The sequence below is a fragment of the Pogona vitticeps genome, chromosome 3 (genome assembly GCF_051106095.1).
Source record: "Pogona vitticeps strain Pit_001003342236 chromosome 3, PviZW2.1, whole genome shotgun sequence".
In the NCBI taxonomy this organism is placed as follows: Eukaryota; Metazoa; Chordata; class Lepidosauria; order Squamata; family Agamidae; genus Pogona; species Pogona vitticeps.
Window position 1 is genome coordinate 1,811,016 of NC_135785.1, and position 26,498 is coordinate 1,837,513.

Consider the following 26,498-nt stretch of genomic DNA (forward strand, 5'->3'; position numbering starts at 1 on the left):
CTCCAAAATTTCATTGTTTCTTCCCTCGGTGTAAACCCCCTCCCTCTCCGAAATACATGTTCCAAAAGTAAATTCCGTATTTTCTTAAAATCATTCTTTTTCATTTGGCCTCTATTTATTTTCATATCACATGTCAGTTTATGGTTAATTGCCATGTCCCATAATTCTCTATATAATTCCTCCAAGGTGCTAACGAACCTTTAATCTCTCAACATCCCGGCCACTTTGAATGGCTAACAGATATTCGAAATGTCTTTTTTTTAAAAGGGGGGGAGGGGGGGAGGCTGCGGACAAGATGAATAATAAAACTGGCCAGGCTTAGAAAATAAAAAGCGTCCGAGTCACCACGGTTTTGCAACCGGGCTTGGCACAGGGCCACGGCAGAATTTGGCGCTGAACACCCAAAGTGTGCCGTTCGGCCGCCGTGGCCGCCTGCCCAGGAAGGAAGAACAAACCGGGCGGGCAGGAAGGAGGGAGGGGGGCTTCTCTTTGTGACTCAGCAACTCACAAACCACAAGGAGAAGCCCTTAGAAAAAAGATTATTCTTGCAAAATCTGGTCCGTGTCTCGTTCTTTTCTCTTCCCACAGACCTGTGAACACCCCCAAAGGAAACCCCCCTCCAGTGCATTAAAATAATACGAAGGGGGCCACATAAAGCCACCTCGGCCACGGAAAAGGCCGAATCCTGCCATGGAGGTGCTGAGCGACTGGGCAAGAAAAGCTGGCCGTGACGTCTAGGCTGAGAGACGTCCCGGACTGTCTCTTTTATCCACCTTGCATTATTCTACAGGGCCGGCCCAGATGGCCGGCGTGGCTCAAAGTCCAGAAAGCTGAGCCGTGACTAAGACAAATTGGCTTGTCAGGCATTCTGGCTAATTACCTGCCGATTACTTCACCTCGCTCTGCTCCGGGCCCATCTCTTGCCACTGAGGGAGCTCCTCGTCCCTCAGCCCCACAACCTGCCTTCTTCGGAGCCACTTCTCTCCCCCCCCCTTTCCAAAGAAACATTCGTCTTTCAGTATTTTTTTGGAGTTCTGTCTGCATCTTCAGTGAGGGCAAAAAGCCCACGGGGCATCCTGAGAGTCGAAAACTGGTCCCTGGACCCCCTAGCCCCCCCCCCCACTTGCTGCAAAGTCTATGTCAATCAAAAGGAGGGGGGTTCCTTCATCGCCATAAAGCCAACCCGACGTTCCCTCCCTCCAAGATTCACGACTGGCAAGACCCCTTCGCGGGGGGTGCAGTGGCAACCACCTGCTGCCACACACAGCGTGGTGACCGTTGGGTGCCATGCCAATGCCCAGGTGGGCTAAGAGTCGCCACGGGTGGAATTCTTTGGGGAAGGTGTTTTCTCAAGCAATGGGGGGGGGGCAGGAAGGAGAAAATGCATGCAGCCGGACAAAGAGGGAGCAGACTGGAGATCTAGGGCATCCATGCGTGGGCATCAGAACTTCTCAAGGCATAGCTGCACCATCCACGTCCAGGAGCACGACCCCCCCCCCTTTAAGGACCAAGGTTCCCCCCATGCCTGGGCTCCTGGGATGAGGTTTTAAAAATTCTCTGCTGCATTTCAACAGGGCTGGGCTGGAATTCTCCAGCAGACGACGGATGCTAAGCCTTCCGCCAGCCAACCAATCTGAGCATTTTTGTAGGATGGCGCCATGGTGGTTCAATCATAGGGCTGTGAGATGCGGCTGGTGGATTATAACACGTGAGAAACTGCCTTCTTCTTCACACAGAGGTCTGGAGACAGATGACCCTCGACACCGCTGGGCCAAGCCCATCCTCTTTAGAAGGGAGAGGGCCTTGAGAAAAGAGGGTCGAGGGGAGATAGGATTGCCTTTTTCTTCAAATCCTTGGAAGGTCGTCCTACAGAGGAGGGGCAGGATCTGTTCTCAGTCATCCCAGAGTGCAGGGCAGATAACCCCGGGTGCCGTTGACAGGAAGCCAGATTTAGGCTGAAGACCAGGGAAAACTTCTTCACTGTTAGAGCAGTACGACAAAGGAACCCATGACCTCGAGAGGTGGTGGTGAGCACTCCAACGCCTGGAGGCCTTCAAGAGAGAATTAAACAACCACCCATCAGAACGGCTGTTGACTTGGATTCCCGCCTTGAGGGGTTGGACTGGATGGCCTTACGGGCCCCTTCCAACTCCATGATTCTATGAAAAGGAGGAGCAACAGCCGCAGCAAAAACAGTAATATTTCTCCATTTTGCCTCTAGGCCCTTCTATGCCTGGGATACAGAACTGTGGTATCCAGCTAACTCGGGGGGCTTCGTTCGCCACCCTCTCAAGCAGCCAACCCTCGCTTTAACCTCATCCCTAAACCTTGAGGCAACCACAAAGTCCCAGCTGGACCTTGGCGGTCAACTCGCAGCGCTCAGAGTCCGAATGAAGGTATGGAGGCGTGTATGGGGCCCTCCAGGACCAGACCGGAGACCTTCCTTTTGATGGGAGCCTGTTGCTGACGCCGGTAGTGGAAGGACGTGGTGGTCCCCTTCAAAGTGTGGGATCTCCGAGCTTCCAAACCACGGGAGAGCTTTCCATTCTGCTTTTCTCTCTGTGACTCAAAGGAGCTGACACACTGTTTACAAAGCTCCATCATAAAATGTAGACATCTCAAACAAACCACCCATAAAGTCTCCCCGGGAAGCTTCCTGGGGCATGACAGCCACGCTCCGCACACGGCTGGCTACCTAGTTTGTCTGCTGAAAAATACATCCACCCACCACCCCTGTCGGAGCAAATCAGACCCTACGCCTTCTCTGAAAAATGACCCTGCTGTTTCTTCCTTTGCCACCTGCCTCTCTTCCTTCCTCCCACCCGTTTCAGATCCATTCCCTGCTCATTTGCAGACAATGCCAGGTCCCCGTCTTCTTCGGTGCCCAGACGATCTTGCTGTCCCTCCAGGAGACAGAGCAAATAGCCCAAAAACCAGTCCAGGTGCCAGGGCCTCGGCCCAAACAGAACTGCTCAAGTTCTTATAAACAGGCTAGCAATCAGAGCACCAAAACCTTCCCTGCGTGCCGAGACACCTACCCCACGTAACTTGTGTAGACAGTGTTCAGGGCTGAAGTATCTCCTCCAAAGTACGATGCAAGGCCCTGCATCCATGCAGAAACAGAAATAATAATAATAGAAAAAGTCTCTCTTTTTTCTCATTAGTTCATAGAATCCTAGCATTGTGAAGTTGGAAGGGACCCCTAAGGCCATCCAGTCCAACCCCCTGCTCAAGGCAGGAATCGAGATCAGCGGTTCTGAGTGAGCTGGATAGCTTAGCGGCTTAGGTCTCCGGCTGCAGAGCCAAAGGCTGGAAGTTTGATTCCCCCACTGGGCTTACTGTGAGTAGAGCCAGGCTGTGTCGCAACCGGCACAGTGCCAGAAATGCTCTCCAGAAGAAGGGACTGGCGAACCACTTCTGCATGCTCTCTACCCCAAAAAACCCTGAAAAAGCTCACTATAAGTAGGAACTGACTTGACAACATACCATAGTAATTATTATTATAACTAGGCTGTGGACTTCAGAAAAAACCTATGGAAGGACGTTTCAGTCCTGCAAGATTCCCCACCTCCAAGTGAAAGCAAGAGAGTGGGCGCTGTTGGTGTTTGTTTTTTTTTATGTGTCCGTGGAACAAAGCAGCAAACATCTGCACCATTTGCATCTGATGTGTTAAAGTGTTATCAAGGGGTTCTTTACACAGTTTTGCACCCCAAACCCTGAATTCTTGTTCTCTTCTCTCGTCGAGAGGTCCACAAAACACTGTGCCCTTTCCTTGCAGGACAAGGAAAACAATACTGTGAGTCCTTGTTTTTTTTCTTGCAAAAAGGAGGCCATTTACTGCCTTGTCTTGGAGAGGGGGGCATGTCATGTTCTTGACATTTTTAAGAGGGGGGACATTGGGGGACTCCCACTGGTTGGGGGAGGGTGAGAAAAGAAGATCCCACTCAGAGATCCCAGGCACCCGAGCGTAGAACATGGGCCTCCCGAGCCTTTTCACATCTGGTGTACAGCACAATACAAGGCAGCTTTTCTGAACTGGGGCTGCAAAATGTCTCTCCAAGGAAGAATGAGCGCAGCCTTGCATAAACACATTGTACACATTGGGGGCGGGCGGGGAGCACTTCACTGCCATTAGCCACATATCCAGAAATGTGTGCAGAGCTTTTATATCCAATTGCCCACGTGCAAGAGAGATACTGGGGGACAGAGCCTATGTTACTTCCAAGCGCATTAAACGAAAAGGAGCTGTTGATCCCAGAGATTCACTGCTTACAATAGTTCTACTCTTGGGGGGGGCGGGAGGGGTTCACAATACATGTATTCCCCCTCGCTGCCAGCTAATGTGTGCTTCCTTGCTCATGCATCCATGAAGCCTGAGTTCCCCAAGGAGGAAAGGGCGGCATGCATGCATGCAAAAAAGAAAAAGCCACCCAGGAAGGAAGCTTCGGGGTGCTCACCACGCCATCCGCTTTCAAGGTCTGTAATCCGCCTTTTGGGGTAGCCCGAGAAAGCTTAAGCTCAGTGAAACTCATTCGTCTTTCAGATGCCACACGACTCCTGCTTTTTCTAAGAAGGAGATGCTGGAGAGGAAGCAGTCAGGAGCAACTATAATTCAGCTTTTAAGGACATCAGCTTTGCACCCCAGCGTCCGGGGACCCAAGCGTCATACGGATGCGGCCCTTTCCACTCCTCTCTGCTCAGCTTCGCCTCTCCTTTTCACATATTTTATTTTTCCTGTTGCCTCCCGTATACAAGTCGCCTTCTAAGCAACTTCAGGTCAGTTCAAAGCAAACAAGCGAATGGGTTTTCTCTAAACCAGACGAGGCAGGGAAGAAGGTGGGAGTCGTCCATGGCCCACGAGAGAAGCGATGGGGTGGGGTGGGGGCCTCCCGCTGCAGGCGCAGGAGGTGGCCGGCATTTTTCATGAGCAAAACGCTCCTCGTGGGAGAGACTCCACTGCCTGTGTTTTGAGCTGTTTTGACCGGTACCAGCTTTTCCAAGCCCAGAAACCCTTCCGCTGGTGGGAACAGACACAAGACATTCTTATCAAGCACAGCGTCTTTCCACTTCCATCTGGAAGATTCCTTCCAAGTGTACGCAACCACACACATGGGCTGTTAGGGACACAATCCCTCTCTTCATGAGGGGGAAGGGGGCCATGTGGCCCAGAGCCAGGGTGACCGCTTCGTCCCGAGCCTCCTGGCCAGGCCAATTCAAAAACTTTCCATCTCAGGGCATTTCCGCTTGCAAGCCTCTTTTGAGACAGGAAATGTGCCACAGATGATGGCGGGGGGGGGGGGGAGAGCGACTCATATCCTGGCTGCAGCCATGAGTCACGCCTCTCCTCTAGCCGGGGTTCCTCAAAATGTCAGGCAAGCAAGCGCGCCAGGATGGAGAACAATGAAGGATCAGTGGGTTCACAGGGACATGCACGGCAGCCTCCAAAGAAAACCAGATGTTTGAGACATCCAGAGTTCAAAGCACCAGACCAGTTATTTCTTTTTAAAAAAATGAACGGCACATTCTGTCTGAAGCAGCTTGAGAATCTTTTTCCAGGCCTACCCCAACTGCCCTTTCACTCAACACTTTGAAAAGTTCCTCTTCTGAAGCGCACATCCCAGAATCCTTTGGTCGGCCACCAGCCACGGTGGGTGAAGGACTCCGGGCACTGAAAGTCCTTAAAAGGCAGGTTTTCTAAACTCTGCAAAGCACTCCAAGAACTGCTTCCTACCAGAATCAGCTTCCACTTTGTTGCACATGGAGAGCATCCCCTTAGGTTGAGGGGCACCTGTGAGCGGCGGCGTATATAGCAATCCCTGAAGTATGGACCTCCAGGCTCACCAACTGTGTACGCCCTGGCACGCGATCCTTAGAGAGAGACAGGGGAAGGCTGTCTTCCTGCAGTGCCAAAGGTCAGAGACACTGACATGCACGTCACATTTGGCAGCAGAGCGCCGTCCACACCCAGTCTTGCCACATCCAACAGACCTTAATCCCAGATCTGGGAGAACTTGCAACCTCATGCAGGTAAACAGTTGCACCAGACAGAGGAATGCAACCAGACCGTCGGAGACACCTGCAGAGTAAGCCTGGTCTGCCTGCTCAAGGGCAAAGGAACGAGCGAAGACGGACGATCTTGCATTTGCACCCTCACCGTACCAGATGGAGACCATCCTGGTGGCACTGGCAATGGCCAGCCCCAGCCGAAGAACTCTTATGCAAACCCGATTCATTCACTGGGTCTACTCTAGCTGGGAACCGGCCTACTGGATTGAGGCCCATGCACTCTAGCCAAAAATGGGACTAGACCCAGCCGGCCCTACCATTTAGAAAGGTGAGGCAGCTGCCTCAGGTGGCGAATCACAGAAATCGTAGAAAAGTGAATTTGGAAGGGGCCTACGAGGCTATCAAGTCCAACCCCCTGCTCAAGGCAGGAATGCCATCAAAGCAAGTTTTTCTTGAACGCCTCCAGTGTTGGAGCGCTCACCCACCCCTGAGGTCACTGGTTCCATTGTCGTACTGCTCTAACAGTTACGACGTTTTTCCTGATATTCAGATACATCAGTCAAAGGATCCTGGCAGGAGATGACCAAGCCAGAAATACTGGACTCCCTTCTGCCATCCCTCATGAGTTCTGTAGGACCGTGGGGGGGGGGGCGCAGGGCATGTGGAAATGACAAGGGGCATGTCTCATCCTGCCTCAGGCAGCAAAAAAGCTAGGGGCAGCCTAGCAACCAGTTCCCAATTTCAGCCGCAAATTCTGATGGTTAGAGTCAATCGAAGGATACACCTTCAAGCCTGAATAAGCCTCCAAGATTTCATGGGTTCAAGCCTGCTCTCTTCAGAAGGTCAGGAGCCCGTGAGCTTCCTCGGGTCCCCCGAAGGGTGGATTGCGCCCTTCAGCAACCGCTGCCTAGTCAACCACTATGGAGACGGTTGAAAACAGGATATGAAACCGTCTGGCTCTCCAACAAAGGAAGATTGACTTCAAGCCCCAGCGAATGGGCAGAGTGAACTGCCTCAGACAGCAGACCTGGGACGGGACGAAAGTGCCTTTTTGGGATGCTGCGCAGAGCGCGTTAGGCAGAACACAGGGATCGGTTGCTCCCCTGCGTCGGGACGGCCCTGCCCGAGGGAGCTTACCCAAATCCTTTCTTGGACACAACTAAAGCTGTTCTTTGGATCCCAGGCTTTAAGACTGTGAAGGAAAGATTCTCACCCCCCCCCCCAACGGGTCCACATGGAAACCTTCCCGGTCAAGACACTCACCGGAAGCACCGCTGAGGTCGTGGCTGCCCAGCCATAGGATCCCAAGCAGGAGGTGGTGGACGTTCATCCTGCAGAGAGGGTGGGGAGAAAAGATACACACCACGGTTATGCCAGCTACTGAGCCGCCGAGATCTTCAGAGCTACTTTATTTAATACGCATGCAAGCCTCTGCAGCCTCTTTTTAATCTACCCATTATCCACCCATCAAATTAAATCCACCCATGTAATTGGCATATAGGATGCCTTTTGGACGTAAGCAAGAAAGAGGGTCCTTTTCTTTTTTAAAAAATTGTGATGTGTCAGTAAAGTGTTATGTGTATGTGCCATTTTCCTGTCACTTCGAACTGTTAGTACATGTGTCACCTGGTGGGATATGTCAGCAGCTCTAGGGCAGCGTTAAAAAGGACTGAAACTGTTGTTGAAAAGCCAGGGGGAACTATTAACTCTAAGCCACACAAAAGCCAAAAGCAGGGACTACGGGTACAATACGGAAGACAACAGATAAGCGAAACATCAATAAACTGTTGCGTTTATGGCTTGTTTGTTTTTAAAAGTAAGTGATTTATTGCTAAGCCTTTAAAAAGCAAGCTTGGGGGCCATGCAGAGGCCACTGTGCCAAAAAAACAAACCCTCCACAACCCATTTGCAAAGTAAATAAATCGATCTACACATGCTGAAGCACGATACAGGGACTGGATGATTTTTTAAAAAGCCACGCTGGTGAGGTGGTAAACTCGATGGGCTGGCCAAAGGAACCGATGTTCCCTGTATGTCGTGTGAACAGAAATTTACAAAACAATTTAAATGACAGTGGAATGATTAGCACCTGCCCATTTCAGTTCCCAAAAGGGGACACCACCACCCCCTCCAAGACTGGAACACAGATGGGTCAGGGGGCTGAAATTCTGCATCTTCCCGAGTAGCCGAGGGTCGCATCCGAACAGCCTTTGGCGGAGGCGCATCTCAGAGCAGCGTCAGACAAGAGCAGAATCTGAAAGGGAGGCGTGCCTGTGCCATGGGGTGGCCAGCCTGCCGCCCACGGCCAGCGTGCACCCCACCACGGCTGTTTTGCTGGACCCAAAGAGCTCCTACCCCCCAATCATCCCAGAGTCGGGGGAAAAAACCTGAACCATGAAACACGGTCCCTGGAGACCTCCTAGAAGGGGCTCTTTAGGGAAATCACCCCCCCATCCAAACCCTGGAAAGTGAAATAAGCGGGGGGGGGGGGGTCCTGCTTATAGTTTGGATTTCTCTTCCTCCTCCTGCTGCTTTGCCTACAGAGCATTTCTTTTGCCCTTTTAGCCCCCTGAGTGGAAATCTCCCTCCTAATTCCAACCAAGCTTATAGAAGGCCATGAATGTCTTTGGAGGAAATGAGCATTCTGTTAACGATGGAGTTTCAGTTTATGGGCTTCCTGCTCCAGACTGGAAGAACAACGGACGTCAGGTAAGAAAGTGACGGAAGCAGCCGGGAGCTAGGAGGTATGGACACGGCGAAGGGAACAGCAAACGGAATCCAGGGGACTTGGCAGGAGGCGTTTTGGAACCCAGAGCCAGTGTGGTCTCAGACAAGATGACCCACATGTTCCCTCCTGCCTGGCACTGAACAGGGGCATCATCACATCCTCCAGCCATTTGCAGGGCTGCACCAAGGAGGAGACCAGTTTGTGAAGCTCTCCTCTCCTTTTCTTCGCCGCAAGACTAGTCGAGCCTCCCCCCCCCCCCCCGCAATGCTCTCGCATCCGGCTTCTCTGGGAATCGAAGAGTGAGTCGCACGCCCATCTGATCACCCTCCGAGTTCAGTCACACCAGCATGTGGGAGGCGCTGAACCCTCAAACCCCTGGCCACTGACTTCATGTACGGAGACGCTGAAGCCCTGAACCCTTCACAGGCCAGGGGTGAGACCCCTCCCGGTCCCCCTGCCCTCCATCTTCTGAGCCCACCCCTCCGGAACAGACTGGGGCCCGCTGCGAAACAGGGTCCCCGAGACCCGTTTCCCGACCGATGGCCCAGGAAGACACCATGGCCGATGGCGATCTAAACTGCTTCTCAAAGGGAAGGAGATGGAGAGATATTCTGCGCAAATTCCAAAGACCTGGGGGGGGGGAGATCAAAAAGCCAGCGGCCGTCTCACTCTCTGCTCAGGGGAAGGATCTCAAGGGCAGCAATGAACTGAGCAAGCCATTCCTACTTCTGGTGGAGAAAAGATCTCATATGTTTCCCACTAGTCCATTTACGTCCTCTGCCGTTTCAATAAATTGAGGTTATCTGAGCTGACTTGAACTAACATCCCTCGATCCCTTTCAAATGCCCTTAAAACACTTTTGCAAAGTAACGTTTGAAAGTTGCTCAGAGCCTTTCCTCATTTCCTTTGCAGCTGTTCTCTGGTTTTGCCAAGCCATTTAATGAACACCCAGCCTTTAACTCGTTGCACATAACTGTGCCTTGTAACGAGTCGGTTCCCTGCAGGGATTCCAGAGTTCCAACAGAGCCCTCAGATAAACGTCTCCGGTTTTCATGCCTACACGCGTGGGGAAGAGACTGCCAGCGTGCAATGCTGGGCCCACGGAAAAGGCCTCGGGGTCTGGGGATGGTAGCATTTGGTGTCCTCACAACAGCTGTACAGTTGCGGCAGGGGGGGACGGACACAGCATCCATTCACAAAGAACAGGCTCCCAGGTATTGTGTCCGCAGAACCACGTCCACTTGGCCATTGTTCCCTAGTCCGTTGGCACCGATTTCTCCGCTCACCTCTAAGGACCTTCTGAAGCCCAAGCCGTAGGTTATTCTCCAGACAAGGCCGAACAACAAACAGCCTTTCAGCAAACATACCCTTAGCAACAGGAGCCGAAGGCCCTGGCAACCGGCAACCAGCCCCCAGCCAAAAAAAAAGAAAGAAAGAAAAGAAAAAAGAAAACAGCGAAAATCTATTTTAATTTTTCTTTCAGCACCTCTGGCTGATGGCGAAGCAGCTGGGAGGGACCCCAAAAGCCCCATTTGCAAACGCCTTGCTGAAGGAACCCCATATGCTGCCAAAAGTATTTATGGTTTTCCAGCCTGATTCCCAAAAGATCTCAGGAGTACAAACATACACCACAAAGGAGGAGATTTCTGGAGTTTAAGAGTCAGCTTCCGGATCAAGCCCAGAGAAACAATGCCAAAGATTGCACTGAATTCTAACATCCCCCCCCCCCCGTCCTCTTGCAGACGACACCCATGATCTGGGACTCAGACAAAACCTATCCTCACAGCAGAATGCCCAGCCCCTTGAAGAGAGCGATCGATCCGGCACCCTAGTGGGACCCCTTTTTCCTTGGTTTGCAAATGAATTCCATGATCTCTGGCCATGCAGAACCCCAGCACAATAGCTGCCCGGGGAGTTGCAGCAAGAAAAGAGAAAGAAAGAAAGAAAGAAAGAAAGAAAGAAAGAAAGAAAGAAAGAAAGAAAGAAAGAAAGAAAGAAAGAAAGACGCTGCTCAATTTGCATTCTGACAACTGGGCAAGATTACTCTAAAATAACACTTTCTCCATTTGAATAGAGCCTTTAAAACTGGTTAATCGGAACTATTGGGTTTTAACCATTGGAGAACATTTGCTGGCTGGATCCCTCAGGGGTTTAGGTCTCTGGCTGCAGAGCCTGAGTTTGGGAGTTCGATCCCCCCCCTTAATGGGCCTCCTTGATGGGGGCTGGACTGGATGATCGTTAAGGGTCGTCTGCATTTTTTCAAATATTTTGCAGGTGTAGTATCAGAATGACACGAAGCCACAGGTGCAGAAGACCTGAGCAACGTGGTTAATGAGAGGGCCTTCTGAAAGTCATGAATTCAAAGGATGCTGGAATCCATCACTCTCTTCTCTTTCCCTCCCGGGCATGAGAAAGAACCAGTCAGTATTTTTTCTGGCGTGTTGGTAGCGATAAACCCAAAGTGTCAGCAATGCACACCCCAAATGAACTGTTCAATCACAGCAACGACGAGGTATTGCAATTTTCACCAATGACTGTAATACAGCAAATTCCTTTCAAATATAACGTTCTGAGCTGTGGCTTTTCTATATGCGGAAGGAAGAATTCATAAAGCAGCGGACACACTGAAACCACAATGGTTTCTGCAAGGCTAAACACATCTAAGATCGTTGTTGTGGTTGTCCGGGCTGTTTGGCTGTGTTCTTAAGGTTTTTCTTCCTAATGTTTCACTAGTCTCTGTGGCTGACATCTTCAGAGGACAAGAGTCTGTCTGTGCTCTGGTGAAGTTTGTTGGGATAGTTGATTATTTGTAGCTGTGGGACCAGCTTTTTGTCCTTTTCAGGAGACTGGCCTTCCCGTTCTCTTGTGCATGGTCCAAAGGCCCTCCTCCCTATCGGAACTCGCAAGACCCTCTTCGTTAAGAACACGAGAAGCCATCTAAACGTGCTCTGCCCACCCAGGCATCCCAAGCCAACGCCTTTGCAATGGGGTGGAGCAACCAGGTCGGGAGGAGAAAAGAGGAAGGAAGCATGAGGCAGAGGGGGGAAATGCCAAAAAAAAAGGGTGGGCCACAGAGAGAAGGTCTTTTTTTGGGGGGGGGCTCAGGCACTGCTTTTCCTTTCTCCTCTCTGAAGCCGAGGAAAGGAGAAAGGGGGGGGACATGGACAAGGGAGAAGATTATGGTTGCAGAAGGCATCTGGGCTCCGCTCTGAAGGTGGGCCGCCCTTTTCTACAAGTTTATCAAATGGGGAGGGGGGCTTTTCAGCATCCTGGCAACCTGCTTCCACCCTCCAGCGAATCACAAACCTATTTCTTCGATATAAGCCAGGAAAGGTGCCGTCTGCATTAGGGGTGTGGATTTAAAGTGACCGGTGAGAAAGCTGTGGGCTGGCGATCCTATTCCAGTACATCTAAGAAAGATATGTCTGGTAAAATCCATCTTGCCACAAAAGCTTTAGACTTTTTACGTTCTTCACACTGGTACACATGCCTGACGAAGTGGTCCTGATCTACAAAAGCTCGCATGCTGTGCGATGATTTTTTAAGTGGCTTATCAAAGTATCACCTAATCTCGCGTTTGCATTGTGTTAACGGCCGCATGGCTCCCTTTTACTTCCATGGAATTACAAGGACAGCAAGAAATGCCACCCCCCGCCCCATATCATGAGGACCCTTGTACTGTGGGAAGCCTTCTTCTCGTGCACAGCCGCTGAAAGAGGACCCTCTCACTTCCTTCCACCCGGCACCTGATGGAGCAGCTGTAGTCCATCTTCAAATGATCTCTCCAAGCTGCTTTCTGTGGAAAATAGTTGTGGAGCTACAGAAACGGGGCGATAGGGAGGGACGCCCTTCATCAATATTTATTACTTCTGGGGGAGCAGCGTAATGGATCAGGCAAGGTCAATGCATTCATCGCTGGTGCTCAATGACGGAACACAAAGGAAACTTGTGAAACGGGAGGTGGCGGCCAAGAAGCCCGAGGCAGGCTACGTGGGAACTTAAGATGGGGCCCAAATGGCACTTCATTTATTTATTTATTTATTTATTTATTTATTTATTTATTTATTTATTTATTGGACTTATATACCGCCCCATAGCGCTACAAGCACTCTCCTGGCGGTTTACAATTTAATTATACAGGCTACACATTGGCCCCCACCCCAGCAAGCTGGGTACTCATTTTACCGACCTCGGAAGGATGGAAGGCTGAGTCAACCTTGAGCCGGCTACCTGGGATTTGAACCCCAGGTCGTGAGCACAGTTTTAGCTGCAGTACAGCGTTTTAACCACTGCGCCACAAGGCTCATCTTGATCCAAACTTGATAACCCAGGAACCACGAATTGCCCCCCCAGTGGACCAACGAACTACGAATCAATCATTTTTTAGACGGCTTGTGGGTCTGTCTAAAATAAAATAAAATAACAGAACCCCCACAACCTTCCGATGCCAAGCTGCATGGGAAAAAGAGGGGGAAAGGGATCAAATCGATCCCCCATCCCTGCTGCCTTTGATCCCGCTTTGATCCCTTCCCTCCTCTTCCTATGCCACGGGGGGGTGGGGTGGGCAGAGGAAGAGGAGGGAAAGCAGGACTCAGGACAAGATTCTCTGGGGAAGACAAGAATGGCAGGGAAAGGTGGAAGGCAGCAGAAAAAAGGTGAAGACCAAATACAAGATGGACAGACTCCCTAAAGGAAACCAGGGGCTTGTAAGTTTGCAAGAGCTGAACAGGACATTTTGGAGAGGGCTCATTCATAGAGTTGCCAAAAGTCCGATGCAACGTGATGACACATAACAACAACAACAACAACAACAACAACAACAACAGCAGCAACAACAACAACAACAACAACAACAACAACAACAACAACAACAACAACAACGGTTCCAGGTCGATTTTTGCCTCAACTGCAGCACAGATGTTTGTTATCTAGCCGCCTAGAGTGGTCCTATGTGATTCAGATAGGCGGGATATAAATTAAATAAATAAATAAATATCTGATAACTCAGTAGAAAATATACAGATCACAAAAGCACACTAGAAATGATAGTTAAGATCTATCCGTAAGCTAGGCCTCAAACATGGGGGGGAAAACCCTTTCAACCAAGGAGAATTTAGGAACAGTACAATTCTGGAATATTTAATTTCTCCCCAGTTTAATAATGTAATTCAGATTTCCTTCAGACAATTTCATTAACCATGGTTCATTAAATCCCCCCGTGATGAATTTCCTCCCTAATTTCGGCAGCCACGGGGACAGACCGACGTTTGCACAGTCGCTCTCCTCTCAGGAAAGGCATCCAAAGCAATACATCAGAGCCTATTTTGGGTTGCTTCCAGAGCTTTTCATTTAGGACAAACTGTTAAATGTTCTCAAGGAGAGACGAGAAGCGAGCCGTCCAAGGACATTGCCACGTGGCCCCCCAGGCTCTCACGTGGCAGCGCTGGCAGCCAATCAGAGAAGATGGTGCAAGGCCTGCCATTTTGACCGGCCACCCTTTTTTCCCCCTCTGAAGTGGATGGTTTGGGAAGAGGCCTCAAAGAGAGTGGCCGCTTGATCAGAGGCCGGGCTGGCTACCTCTTGGAACGGCAGGCTGACCTTCAGAAACCTCTGAGGAGGGGGACTCTTCAGAGCAAAGAGATCACAGACTAACTCATGCTAAGCAAGCACAAGCACCTCGCCACCCATCGGACTGATCCCATTTCCAGAACTGGCAAACTGAGAAAGGACTTTGGGGGCAATCAGAGAAGGGAAACGGTTTGCATAGAATCCTAGAATCATCATGGAGTCAGAAGGAGCCTCTAAGGCCATCAGGCCCAATGCCCTGCTCAGCACAGGAATCTGAATCAAAGCAGATCGGACCAACGGCCATCCAATACAGTGGTGCCCCGCATAGCAACGATAATCCGTTCTGGATAAATCATCGCTATCCGGAAACATCGCTATCCGGGGCAAAAAACCCCATAGGAACACATTGAAACCCCTTCAATGTGTTCCTATGGGGGATAAACTCACCGCTAAGCTGAAATCCTCCATAGGGCCGCCATTTTCGCAACCTCGGTAAGCGAGGAATCAGCGTGAAAACGCTGCGGCGGCCATTTTGTTGACGCGGTGGCCATTTTTTAACCGCCGATCAGCTGTTTTAAAACATCACAATGCGAAGATCGGTAAGCGAAATGCTTACTGATCATTGCAATGCGATTTTTACCCTATTTAAACATCGCAATGTGATCGCAAAAGCGATCGCAAAATCCGCATCGCTATACGGATTCGTCGTTAAATGGGGCGCTCGTTATGCGAGGCACCACTGTATTCTCTTGCAGGCCTCCAAGCACTGGAGTGCTCACTGCCTCCCAAGGTCATGAGTTCCACTGTCGCAGTGCTCTAACAGTTAAGAAATCCCCCCCTGAAATTCAGTCTAAATCTGGCTTTCTGCAGCTTGACCCCATTGTTACACGAGCTGGACTCTAGGATGATCGAGAACAGATCTTGCTCCTCCTCCTTAGGACAGCTGTCCAAGTCTTTGAAGAAGAGTGCTCTCCTCTCAGTCTTCTTTTCTCAAGGCTGAACATAACCAGTTATTCCAGTCTTCCCTCAAAGGGCTTGGTTTCCAGTCTCCTGATCATCTTGATTGCCTTCCTCTCAACTTGTATTTTGGACTCCTTTATGGCACGGGAGGTCATGCACCAACCCAACCCTGATCCATGCCTAAGCTGGACCTTTTAAGTCCAGTGCCAGGGCTAATCTTTGCAGGGGGCAAGCTCCAGTGAGCAATTCCTATAAAAGAGTGACTTTAAGGCAATCTGCTCCCACCATCACACCCCTTTCTGGTGCAATCAGACACCACCTGGTTGCTTTACCACTAACTGGAGCAGTGAAACCAAGAGAGAAAAATAGAGATGCAATTCTTACAGGGTTGAGTGGCGAAACCAAGGGAGAAAAATGTATTTTCAGTGCAATTTTCATGAAAGAAGGGAGACTGCTAAAGGAGAAAGTGGAATGTTTTATTCCTTTGGCCCGGATGAAAGAAACAATATCCTCTGAAATGCATTGGGCATCTCTGAGCAATATGTTCTGCTCCTTGTTTTTAATAACTTCCTTCCTTCCTTTTTTTCCTACTGCAGCTGGACTCAGGCCATCCAATTCAGCATCTCTGCAAGAGGGGAAAACACAAAGCTCTTTATTTGAGCATAAAAACGAGACACACACAATATAGGATGCAGGTGATAAGCGGCTTGACAGTACTGTGCGTGGAAAGGATCCGGGGGCCTTAGCAGACCACACGCTGAACAGGAGTCAACAGTGTGATGAGATGTGGCAGAAAACAGCAATGGCAACGCTAGGTGGGCTCAAGAGGAGGATTACGTCCAGATCAAAGGAAGTAACAGGACCGGCTCTGCTCTGATTTGTTTAGACCTCACTTGGAATCCTGCATCCAGTTCAGGGCACCACAGTTTAAAGACTGTAATTCCTCCCGACCACCGCCCTTTGAGGTCTGGAGGCCAGCTGGCTCCCAAGATCACCTCCTGAATATTCAACCTTCAGCAGGACCTAGAACCTCGTTTCCCCAATCCCAGGTGAACACTTCTTAACTTCCACACTATACACTGGTTCTCATCATCCGGTTTTAATGGTTACAACAAGCTTGGAGAGTAGACCAGTGGTATTATCCCCTCATGGCACAGATGAAGCGAAAGGAAAGGAAGGGAAGGGGAACAAAAACCTAGATGGCCTAATTAAGCTAAGATGCCGACTCTGCAGTTAGAAAGTGAGAAAATGTTTTCCCTCCAGAGGCACATTCCTTCAAAGCTCATGAGCCGAAGCAATTGCCTTGTAAATTAAGCCAGATGAATTTAACATTTTAAGGCAGCTCCACTTCTAATGACCAACTAACTGCAGTGTCTGTTTTGGCCCCAATCACGGCTCAGATGATTTTCACAACTATTCTGGAGGTTCAGACTCACAGCTGCTTACTAGATCTCCTTCTTGTGCTTCCAGGAGCAGAGACACTACTTCTGCAGTAAATCCCTCTGGTGGATTCAACTCCCTCAGAGAGGTCGGCCTCTCTCCCTCTTGGCAACCCTCAATGCAATCCCCAACGCATCACCCCAAGAACACTTCTTCTTTCACAGGCACAGAGGCTTCAAAGGCCGGCCTTCTATTTTCTCCTGCGATCACAGGCAAAATGAGGAGGAATCTGCTGGTGCCCAAATGTGCTCTTACCCTGTGCAATCTAAATAAGTGCCATCCCCATCCTCTCGAGCTCAACAGAAGAGCCAGATGCATGAGACATAAACGTGCATGATTGCTGCAGAAAATAATCCCTGTCTTTTGCAAAACTCCAACTCTGTCATTCTCCGAAGCACAAGCTAAACTGAGCTTCGAGATTTTTATAAACCGGCTGCGGCGGAGCGCTTCGGGAGTGTGAACGCACTCTTGGCAAAGATAACCCCTTTTTGGTTTGATTTGTGCAGGATCAAACCCAACCTAAACGTCAGGAAAGAGTCTGAACCAAACCCCAGGATTTGGGGCTTCTGTCCGAGTCAGGATGGATGAGGCCGCCACAGGAAGGGAAGCAGCAGCAGTGGAAAAACCAGGTGAGATTCATCTGCCAACTGTTTTTAGAAATACAAAGCACCCCGGGGAGGGGAGGGTCAATCTGAGAGTGCCCCGGTAGACTAAAACAAGCGGAGAGACGCATGGAGTCCTCCCACCCCACAGGCTTTGTGGCATTGCTGATGATCCTCCTCACTCAGCCAAGCTCCAAAGATCGTCCTGCTATTCGCTGATCTGCAATCTGCTTTTAAAAAGGCCAGCAAAACTTTTTTTATGAACAAAACCGAACAGTTGGTGAACATCACTCAGTTCTACACTAAGGCCCCAGAAGATCATGCTTTGGAGGAAAGCACCACATCTTAAGCTCTTTGACTTGTTTCTTATATTCAGGGACAATTGTACCCACCCACCCACTCTCAAGGATCTAGTCCTTAAGACTGAAAAGATTCTGGGATGGTGAGCAAATCCAGAGTCTCATTCCTATTATTTCTTGCAATGGTTGGAAAATGGCATGTTCTTTCTTGTCTCATTGTAAGGCTAAAAAAGGAACTTGTCGGGTTGCATATTTTGCTGTTCATTGAGTTAATATTTTTTTAAAAGGGGGTAGAAAAACCTTTCATAAAACTTGTGCCCTTTTGAGGAGAAAGGCAGGGTAGCAATCATTTTAAACCAACCAACCAACCAACCAACCAACCAACCAACCAACCAACCTTGAACATTCCAGGCTAAAAGTCTCTACCACTTTTCAAAGGCAAGTTTCAGAAGTAATGATAAATTTTTACTCATTGTCCCAGTAAGGTGACCTTGATTGTGTTACTTCTGAAAAGTCATTGGGGAGAATCCCACCGACATATAACATGGGGCCTATGTCACACGCCATGGCTAGTTGACGTGGGGAGTGTCTCAGCCATGCGCCTGGTTATGTGCCACATGTGCAACCAAGATGTGCCCCAGTACCTTATCAATTACCTGCCGTTGTCCACCACAAGTCATCCGGTCCTTGCGTGAACATTGGCAGGATCTAGCCCTAAAATCCTTGTTCCATATTAAAAAAAAAAATCCTACCAGGCTCTGTGGGCGCTGGCATAAAACAACCCGCCTGCCTAGTGGAGCCCCCCAGCTCAGCTCCCCCAGCACCCCGGACCAAAGCCTCCCTTCTGCCCTTCTCTTCCTGGGCTTCTTTGTCATCGGAAATGCAGGGGACTGAACCCTAGACACACACTCAACATGCAAAGCAGGCGCTGTGCCCATGAGCAGAAGCATTTATCACTTTGCGTTGTGTCATCTGGCTCTTAAAAGCAGAATTTAGCCCCCGATGTGTCCAGAATCCCCAGCGTCTCACAGGCACCATGATCCAACACAATGAGACACTCACTGAGCAACCTGGGAGGAGACGGAAGGAGCGCGAGGCCGGTTCTGTGGCTCACTGCAGTCCAGGCGCAAGAACTAGGGAAGTGGTAATAACACCGGGAGCATCTCGGGAGATTCTCCCTCCTTCATCACCACCGGAGCCATTCTTTCTGGCATTCAGAGGTGACCTTCCAGGTCACTCCATGAATCCTCCGGGGATGGTACGGAAGACTCTGCCAACGATTTATAGATATTGGAAGGAGGCTAGCAGAGGGCAGGAGATATTCACACACAACCCATGTGGGACACACTCAGCGTTGCACAGAACCTATATTAAAAACCCTGCCCTTCTCCTGCTCAACGTTCTACACTCATGTGCCTGCCTAGGCAGGCTGTGGCTGGCTGGACAGCTCAGTGGTTTAGATCTTGGCTTGAGAAAGCCAGAGGTTGGGAGTTCAATTCCTCCCTCGGCCTCCAAGGGGAAGAAGAGCCAGCCTGGGGAGGGGGGTCTTGGGAAAGCTGCACTGGAGTCCCAGGGGCACCCCCCACCGGAAGAGGGGAAGGGGAAAACACTTCTGAGTCTTCTCTATCTGGAAAACCTAAAAAAAAGGGGGGGGGTGCCAGAAGTCAGAACGAAGTGGACAGCACATGATTAATTCCATCGAGTCTGTGCAGCTTTAAATGCCAAACGTATTAAAACCAGAGGTGGGGAAAATGACTTTTTCACGTTCTGGGAGCTATAGTCCGGAAAAAAAGTCATTTGCCCCACCTCTGGTTAAAACTCTGTCTGCAGGAAGCCCGGCTCTTTAGCAGGCTCAAAAGGAGCACGGGGGGGGGGGGGACGGACGACACAGTTACAGGACAGATGTGGGAGGGCAGGATGTGTGTGTGTGAGAGAGAGATTCTGTCAATTGTTGCTGCTCTGTGAGCAACCTAAATCATAAAATGCAGTGGCCAGGAGTCCCACAGCCCCCTAAACACACTCATTCTCTGGGTCACAGAATCCACAGATACACAGGATACCAAGGAGGGAAATGGGAAAACCTTGGGACAAGACATGAGAGGCACTGCTGACCCCACCAGCCCATCTCACAGATGCTGCTCCGCAATGCCGAGGCAAAAAAGCAGGAGGCTTGAAAGATGATGGGAAGTCCGCAGTGGGAAGACACTGCTCTGCCATGTGCCACCCATTTACCCACGACATACGGGAACGGTCTAATGCGCTCCTGTCCTCCACGGCCCTGCTCAGCTGTGGCGAACGCAAAGCCGTGGCTCCTTTAGGGAATCTGTCCACCTCATATTGGGCCCTCCTCTTTTCCTGCGGTCTTCAACTTCTCCGTGCAATATTGTCTTTTCCACAGAATCCTGCCTTCTCATGATGTGCCCAAAGTAGGGAAGCTCCATTTAGCCATTTCGGCTTCTAGGAAACGTTCAGGTTTGATTCAATTTCAAGAACCTGCTTTCGTAATGTATAGTACAGACATACATCAAGGGTTGCAACCGAGGGTCACAAGAATTCTTGGCGCTGGCTTTCTGGCGAGAACCCAAGGGTACGACAGCCACTGCCATTTCCTCCTTCGGTTTCACCGGGCGAGCTCCCCAGAGAGGCAACCACAACCTCCGGTCCGAGTCTCCCCAGCGCCACAAACTCGGAAGCTGCCCCTGAGGCAGGTCACTCGCTCGGTTGCGCTCCCTTCTCCCCGGCCTCTCCCCAGAGTCCCGTCTTCGTCTTCGAGAGAAGGAGAATAATAATGCTGGCCTGCCTCACAGGACTCTTAGCCACGTGCCCCGAGTGCCCTCAAGCATAGAAAAGGGAACTCTTCCGAGGAAGCCAAGCCCCCTCACCCCACACTCGGAACTGCCGGGAAGGAGCCCTAACACAAGATCACAGAACGGGAACAACCAAGGGTCATCTAGTCTGACCTCTTGCTCGGCAATGCCAGAAATTGATCTGGGAAGCCAGTCAAGGCAGGCCACAAAGATGGCAAATCATGGCCTTCCAGGTAACAGCAGACTACAACGCCCAGCATCCTTCACCACCAGCTCTACCGACGGGAGCTTACGAGGCTTCCAGTCCAAAAGCATTCCTCCCACCCCCTGAGTCGACGCCACGCTCGCTCTCGTTCCTCAATCCCGCTTGCTCGTCCCTCCTGCCTTTCCACGTGGGGTGCTCACCATAGACATGTGCCACAAAATAAAAAGGGGGAAAGAAAATGAAAGCTGCCTCAACTAAGAACAGTGAGAAAAAGAAAACCGAAAGGTTAGTTAAATTCCTCGTGAGCGCCTGTGTGGCGTAGTGGACAGAGCAGCAGACTCCAGGGTTCAGGAGAACGGGGTTCAAATCCCCGTTTGGCCACGGAAACTCACTGAGGGAGGGGCTGACCATGATAAATCCACCCCTCGAACATTTCACATACCTCAAAAACCCTACTCGAGTCAACGTAAGTCAGAAGTAATTTGAAGGCATGTCACTGACAGCAAATATATATTGAGGCATCACTTAAGACTGCAGATGACAACAAAGACCAGCAGGGAAGGAGAATAAATTTATGCCTTAAGCCAACAACCCACAACAATGGGTACTGAGGAGTACCTCGCCTTCCTGGTGAGGGAGCTCCAGAGCCGGGTTCCAATCTCGGAGGCAACTCTCGCGGGCCAACCGTTTCGGCTCAGGAAGAGGCAGCCAGCCTTACAGGCCATAAACCGGTCGGCCTGCCTGAAGGTCCATCCAGTCAGGAATCCAGGTAGGGTGCTCAGCTCCTGCCTGCTTCCAAACTCTCCCCGAACTGAGCACAAAAATCAGACCCAGGTGCCGGAAAGTGGGCCTGGACAGACGTATGAGCTCATGGTTTGGAGGCAGCTTGGGGCACCGCCAGGCGATACAAATTGGAAATCGGAGAGCCGGGACTAGAATCTCCAGGCAGCAGATGGTGAAACCAGCCCCCCCACCTGCCCAGCAGACGGTCCCTAGTCACAAAGCAAGCCAGAAATACTCTACGGACACAAACGGGCAACCCGCGAAGCAGGAAAAGGTCCTACCGGTTGCCTCTCACAGGCTGTCAAGTTCGCAGCGAGAGCCCACCGCCCTCTTCTTCAATCCCAGACGGTCAACCCAAACCACATGGTCACCTCTGCCCTTGACTACCACGCCAGACAAAAACCATCTGGGTGGGACGCAGGATTTTCCAGGAAATTGTTCGGACTTTGTGATTGCCGTCGTCTTTGCAACGGCAGTGCAATCGTAAAACAAGGTGCTCAGTTGTATTAACTGCAATTTCCAGCCACTAATAGAATCAGAGTCTTTGTTTATGTTCCGTCGGAGCACCTCTACAGCGCACGGGCGCTTGCTGGATAATGGAAAAAAATTGTTGCTAGAAAGACATCCTCTTGAAAACAGCTCATCTAAAATTGCTTCATGTAACGAAGCACTACAGAAACGAAGAAAATTTAAATATGACAAAGAAAGGGTGGAAAGGCAAAGAGTTCATCTCTTTTCTAAAACAAAATAAAAATGGAAAGGTGACAAGGGCTTCACGGACTTGGCAAACTGTCCCCCTCCTCACCAGATCTTCCACTTTTCCAGGCAAGAAAAATGGTATACGGACATCCCACCAGAGAGCAAAGGAAGACGGGCAGAGATTTTGCTTGTCTGTAGGGAGAAATTTACAAATTGTCCTGAGGTTCTGGTAAACTCACAGAGAGTGAAGAAATGAGTGATATTCTGAAGCACTTCCATGGCCTCTCATGAATGCCAAGAAAGTTCCTGTTCAGGATATTAATTTTGGAAAGGGGGGCTGATTCCTAGTCAGATTCCCATATACACCTCAGAGGTCGGGCAGTCAGGGTTCTCAACAAACCCTCCGTGTTTATCCACCCAAATCTGAGTATCAGCAACACATCAAAATGTGTGCCAACTTCCGCACTCTCTGGGGTACTGAAAACCATTTCAAGGAATCTGTCCTGCTGTTCCAACCCATTTTCCAGAGGCATCCACATTCCCACATGTATGTGAAGGTGTATCCAGACAATCTGCCTCTAGTATATTGTCAAACTGAGCTTAAACCCAATTGTCAGTCGGAACTAGAGTGTAATTTTTATTAAACAAATAATAAATCGCTGTAAAGGCTTTGTCCTTAATAACAGCAGCCCCCGCAGGCACAAGAGCAAAGGGGTTTTATGAGACACGCTGGATGCAAGCCTTTTGAACACATGAGAAAGCTGTGACCCACCACCCACCCAGTTTCATGCTCACGAGTTAAGTTTTATTATGCTCTATCTTAAAGACTCTCCTTCAAAGACAAAACAAAGTGGGGGAGAGAACCCATTTTGCTAACTTGAACATTGTTTCACAAAGTGAAAAACAACCCAAAATTACAGAAATCCATGTGGAACTGTCAAAGAAAAAGTGTACTGAAATGTACCTTATTTGCAGTCTTGCCACTGTAATGTAGGCAAAAAAAGAGAGAATGATTTGCAGGGAATCGAAACAATCTGAGTCAGATTATTCAGGCCGCACTGATGCCCTAGCCTGACCTCCTTCCACAGCATGCTCCAAATAATTAAAACTTGTAGGGTAGACTCTGGAAGCGAGGTGCACTTAATACCGGCACGGATTAACAGAGTGTGAATTGGAATGTTAAGCTGACAGTTCTCGAGGTTGTTAAGCGTTCCATAAAAATACCCCAAGATGTACAAAGTTTTGCACGCATATGGATAGTGAGGAATTGGCAGTGTGTGCGCTCTCGCCAAATTCAGCAGCCCAAATCCATTTCTCTGTGTATGGTCACATTGGGATCAATTTCGCCGGGTCAAGGGATAGGGAGCAGGAAAACTGACCTAAGTAAAGGCACTGCTGGATGAGAGGAGAGCCCGGCGGAAGAGAGAGATGTAGTTGCTCGCCAACGAATGTGTCAAATGTGTTGTCAGCCTGATTCTTCTGTCGCAGAATGCTTTCCTACAAGAGAGCCTCAGCTCCAAAAGGAGCCCTAAAGGTTTTCAAACACAGCCCATCTCCTCCCAGGCCTGCCATAGTCAGTCATCCCCCCCTGCCTCCCAATTTGCAACCAGTTCTCCACTGGGTGCCACGAATTTGGCTGGGTGACCTCACAGGTGGCTTCCCTTCGGAGCAGGCCTTTACCCGGATGTTTCTGTGTCCAACAAAACACAAAAGGGAGCCAGGGTGTTGGATGTCTGTAAAAGGAGACGGCTCCCCCCACCCCTTCACAGTCATTTCTGATGGCAAAATTTAACTCCTGCAATTTCCGAGGTTTGCAACCGGCAAGATGGCAAGGGAAAACAGTCCTTGGCTGAAAAAAGCCCCCCCCCCCTTTTTTCCCCCTTCACCAAACACAACCCGAAAACTGGACCCCAGTACTGTATACAGAATGAGCGAGGGTTTTTATGGGAAACGTGCCCTCGGCCACGATCGATCATGAAGGGGCTGGCGAGACTTTGCTAAGCCCCGAACGACCTCTACTTGGCAAGCAAAGTTTCATCACCTATAATGACAGGGCGGAATTTCAACCAAGTCCAGGGCTGTGATGCAATCGGGCCGGTGGATCGGGCCGGAAATCCCCCCCTTGGCCTTCCTTTTCTCAACCAGACCGGCCCTGCTCCCCACCCACCCCTCACCCCCTCGGAGTCCTTTCCCCCACGTGCCCAGGGGGCAACGGAAAAGACTGGATGCGATGGGTTCTGACGGGGTGCCTTTAAAAGGCAGCGGGAAAACTCAAGCCGCGTCTCAAGGGGTGCAACGGAGGTCCCCCCCCCGGCAGGGGCCAGAGGACCCAACCCATCCGACGGTTCCCACCGCACGCGGCTGAATCCGTTTCTGCCCAAAGTATTGGCCGCCTTCCAGAGGAGCAGGGACGGCTCGGGGAGGGAGGGCACACTTCTTAGATGGTCCTCTTCTGTCGACATGGATTTATGCCTGCCGGGAGCCGGAAGCGCGGCAGAGGGCCACTTTTCTAAAAGCTATTGTTGATCACACTAAACAGACACACACACAAACACACACACCTCGTTGCTCTTGCTTGGCTGCTCTCTGCTTCTCTCTGCTCAACGTAGGCTGCCAATTCCCTCAGGCAGGAACGTCCATCCCAGTCAAAGGATGGCAAAGACCACCCCCTTTCAGGGTGTTGTACTGGATAAGAGTCTTGGACTAGGGCCGAGCAGACCCAGGTTCAAATCCCTGCTGGTCCATGAAACTCCACGGGCTCCTTGGACGATGCTTGCACGACCAATCTGTCTTGGGTCCCCCAGATGTTCGTGGACTACAACTCCCAGAGATCCTGGCCAGCACAGCTCGAAGTGAAGGCTTCTGGGAATGTTAGTCCAAGGATGGCTGGGGAACCAAGACTGGGAACCACAGTGTTTACGTCAAAAACTAGTTGATGGAGGGAGGGATTGTCCTTTCTGAGCTTCCTTCATCAAGCAATCAATGCAACAGTGGGATCAGTGGTCCCCAACCTTGGGCCTCCAGATGTTCTTGGACTGCAACTCCCAGAAGCCTTAACCACCACCTCTGCTGGCCAGGATTTCTAGGAGTTGAAGTCCAAGAACATCTGAAAGCCCAAGGTTGGGGAACTCTGGATTAAATAATGAGCCTAAAGCTGAGCAACGCGGGAGACTAACTACGTTACAGTTCAAGGCGGAAGAGCACCAAACTCAAAAGCCAAACAGAATGGTTGGGACTCTCCCACCAGCATCGATGACTTCAGATTCGGGGCCTTGCAGCCCCAAATAAGTAACTTCTCCTAGATCTGGCTGTCAACCAAAGATCCTTGGATTTAAAAAAAGAAAATGAGCAAAGCAAGAGGAAACACATTAAGAGGCTCCCGGATGATTTTCTGGATGAATTTGCTTTCCCTTGGAAATCTGACATAATGTATGTAAAGACTTTAAAACACTTGGAAAGCTTGACAGAAAGGCTATAAATGTGGAGCATAAGAATTAACTCCTATAAAGTGTATGCAATCTTCCAAGTGCAGGTAAAGCGGGATTTCTCCCCATTTTCCTGAGGGAACGAAAACCAAGCCGACGGACGAATCAGGTCCAAGTCAATTTCAGAAGAAGGTGTCCAGAAAAGCCAAAATCTTGACCATTCCTCGTTTCCCTCCTGCCTTCCTCCAAATTATTCCATGCCTCTGATTTGCACAGAAAAGCCTGTTTTGGAAAGAAAGAAATCTCCCGGCTCACAGGAGGAGGAGAACCTGCTCCTAATTAGAGAGCTATCGCCTCTTCATCAAATTAAGCCAATCTTTCTTGAAAGGAAGGATCTGCCTGCAGGTGTCCACTAAAAAATGACAAGACAAAGCACAGGCAGGCAGGAAAGAAGATGACGAAGTGACCACGGAAAGCAGAAGAAGCAAAAAGAGGCCAGTACAAGAGGAAACTTAAAGGCGGCATCAGAGGAAGAGTCGGGGGGGGGGGAGAGAGAGGCAGAGGGCCACGCCAGGGGTCAGGATCCAAGCTTGCCAATGGCCATTTTTCAGGCTACCAGTCAGAATCTGCTGTCTACTACAGCCAGCTATGTAGCAACTACAGACCATAAAAGTAAAAATTTCCCAACTCCGGCCAAGATCCGCTAGCATTTGCACAGACGTAAGCTGCACCCGGTTGCACCAAAGCCAAGACTAGTTCCTCTCTCTCTCTCTCTCTCTCTCTCTCTGCCATTTTTGCCCACGGCTCTGGCACATTTTTAGGTCAAGACGGGACTGTCTTTAGGAACAGAAAGGTTGCCTGCAGCCGAGTGATAAAGCCCCATGCCAGCTTTACTTACCAAATGGACAGGAGTCCCCTTTTCAACTAAAGAACGCTCAAGGCCCTCCGCACGGGGAGCAGCAGAAGCCTAAAAGCC

The 26,498-nt window shown here is 50.2% G+C and overlaps 1 protein-coding gene and 1 long non-coding RNA gene across 4 annotated transcripts in view; one reads left to right on the plus strand and one right to left on the minus strand.

Moving 5' to 3' along the window:
* Window positions 1–26,498, plus strand: part of LOC144587954 (uncharacterized) — a 494,427-nt gene that overhangs the window by 368,669 nt on the left and 99,260 nt on the right. The gene's annotated exons all lie outside the window — the stretch shown is intronic.
* IL1RAP (interleukin 1 receptor accessory protein) overlaps window positions 1–26,498 on the minus strand; it is a 65,914-nt gene that overhangs the window by 36,960 nt on the left and 2,456 nt on the right. For 2 of the 3 annotated variants that reach the window (XM_072996377.2, XM_078389699.1), the window contains one exon: window positions 7,270–7,337. In XM_072996377.2, coding sequence (XP_072852478.2) covers window positions 7,270–7,336 — 67 coding nt within the window. In that variant the 5' untranslated portion in view covers window position 7,337. Of the gene's footprint in view, window positions 1–7,269; window positions 8,122–26,498 lie in introns of those variants that run through there. The other variant, XM_078389700.1, reaches the window with a different exon arrangement.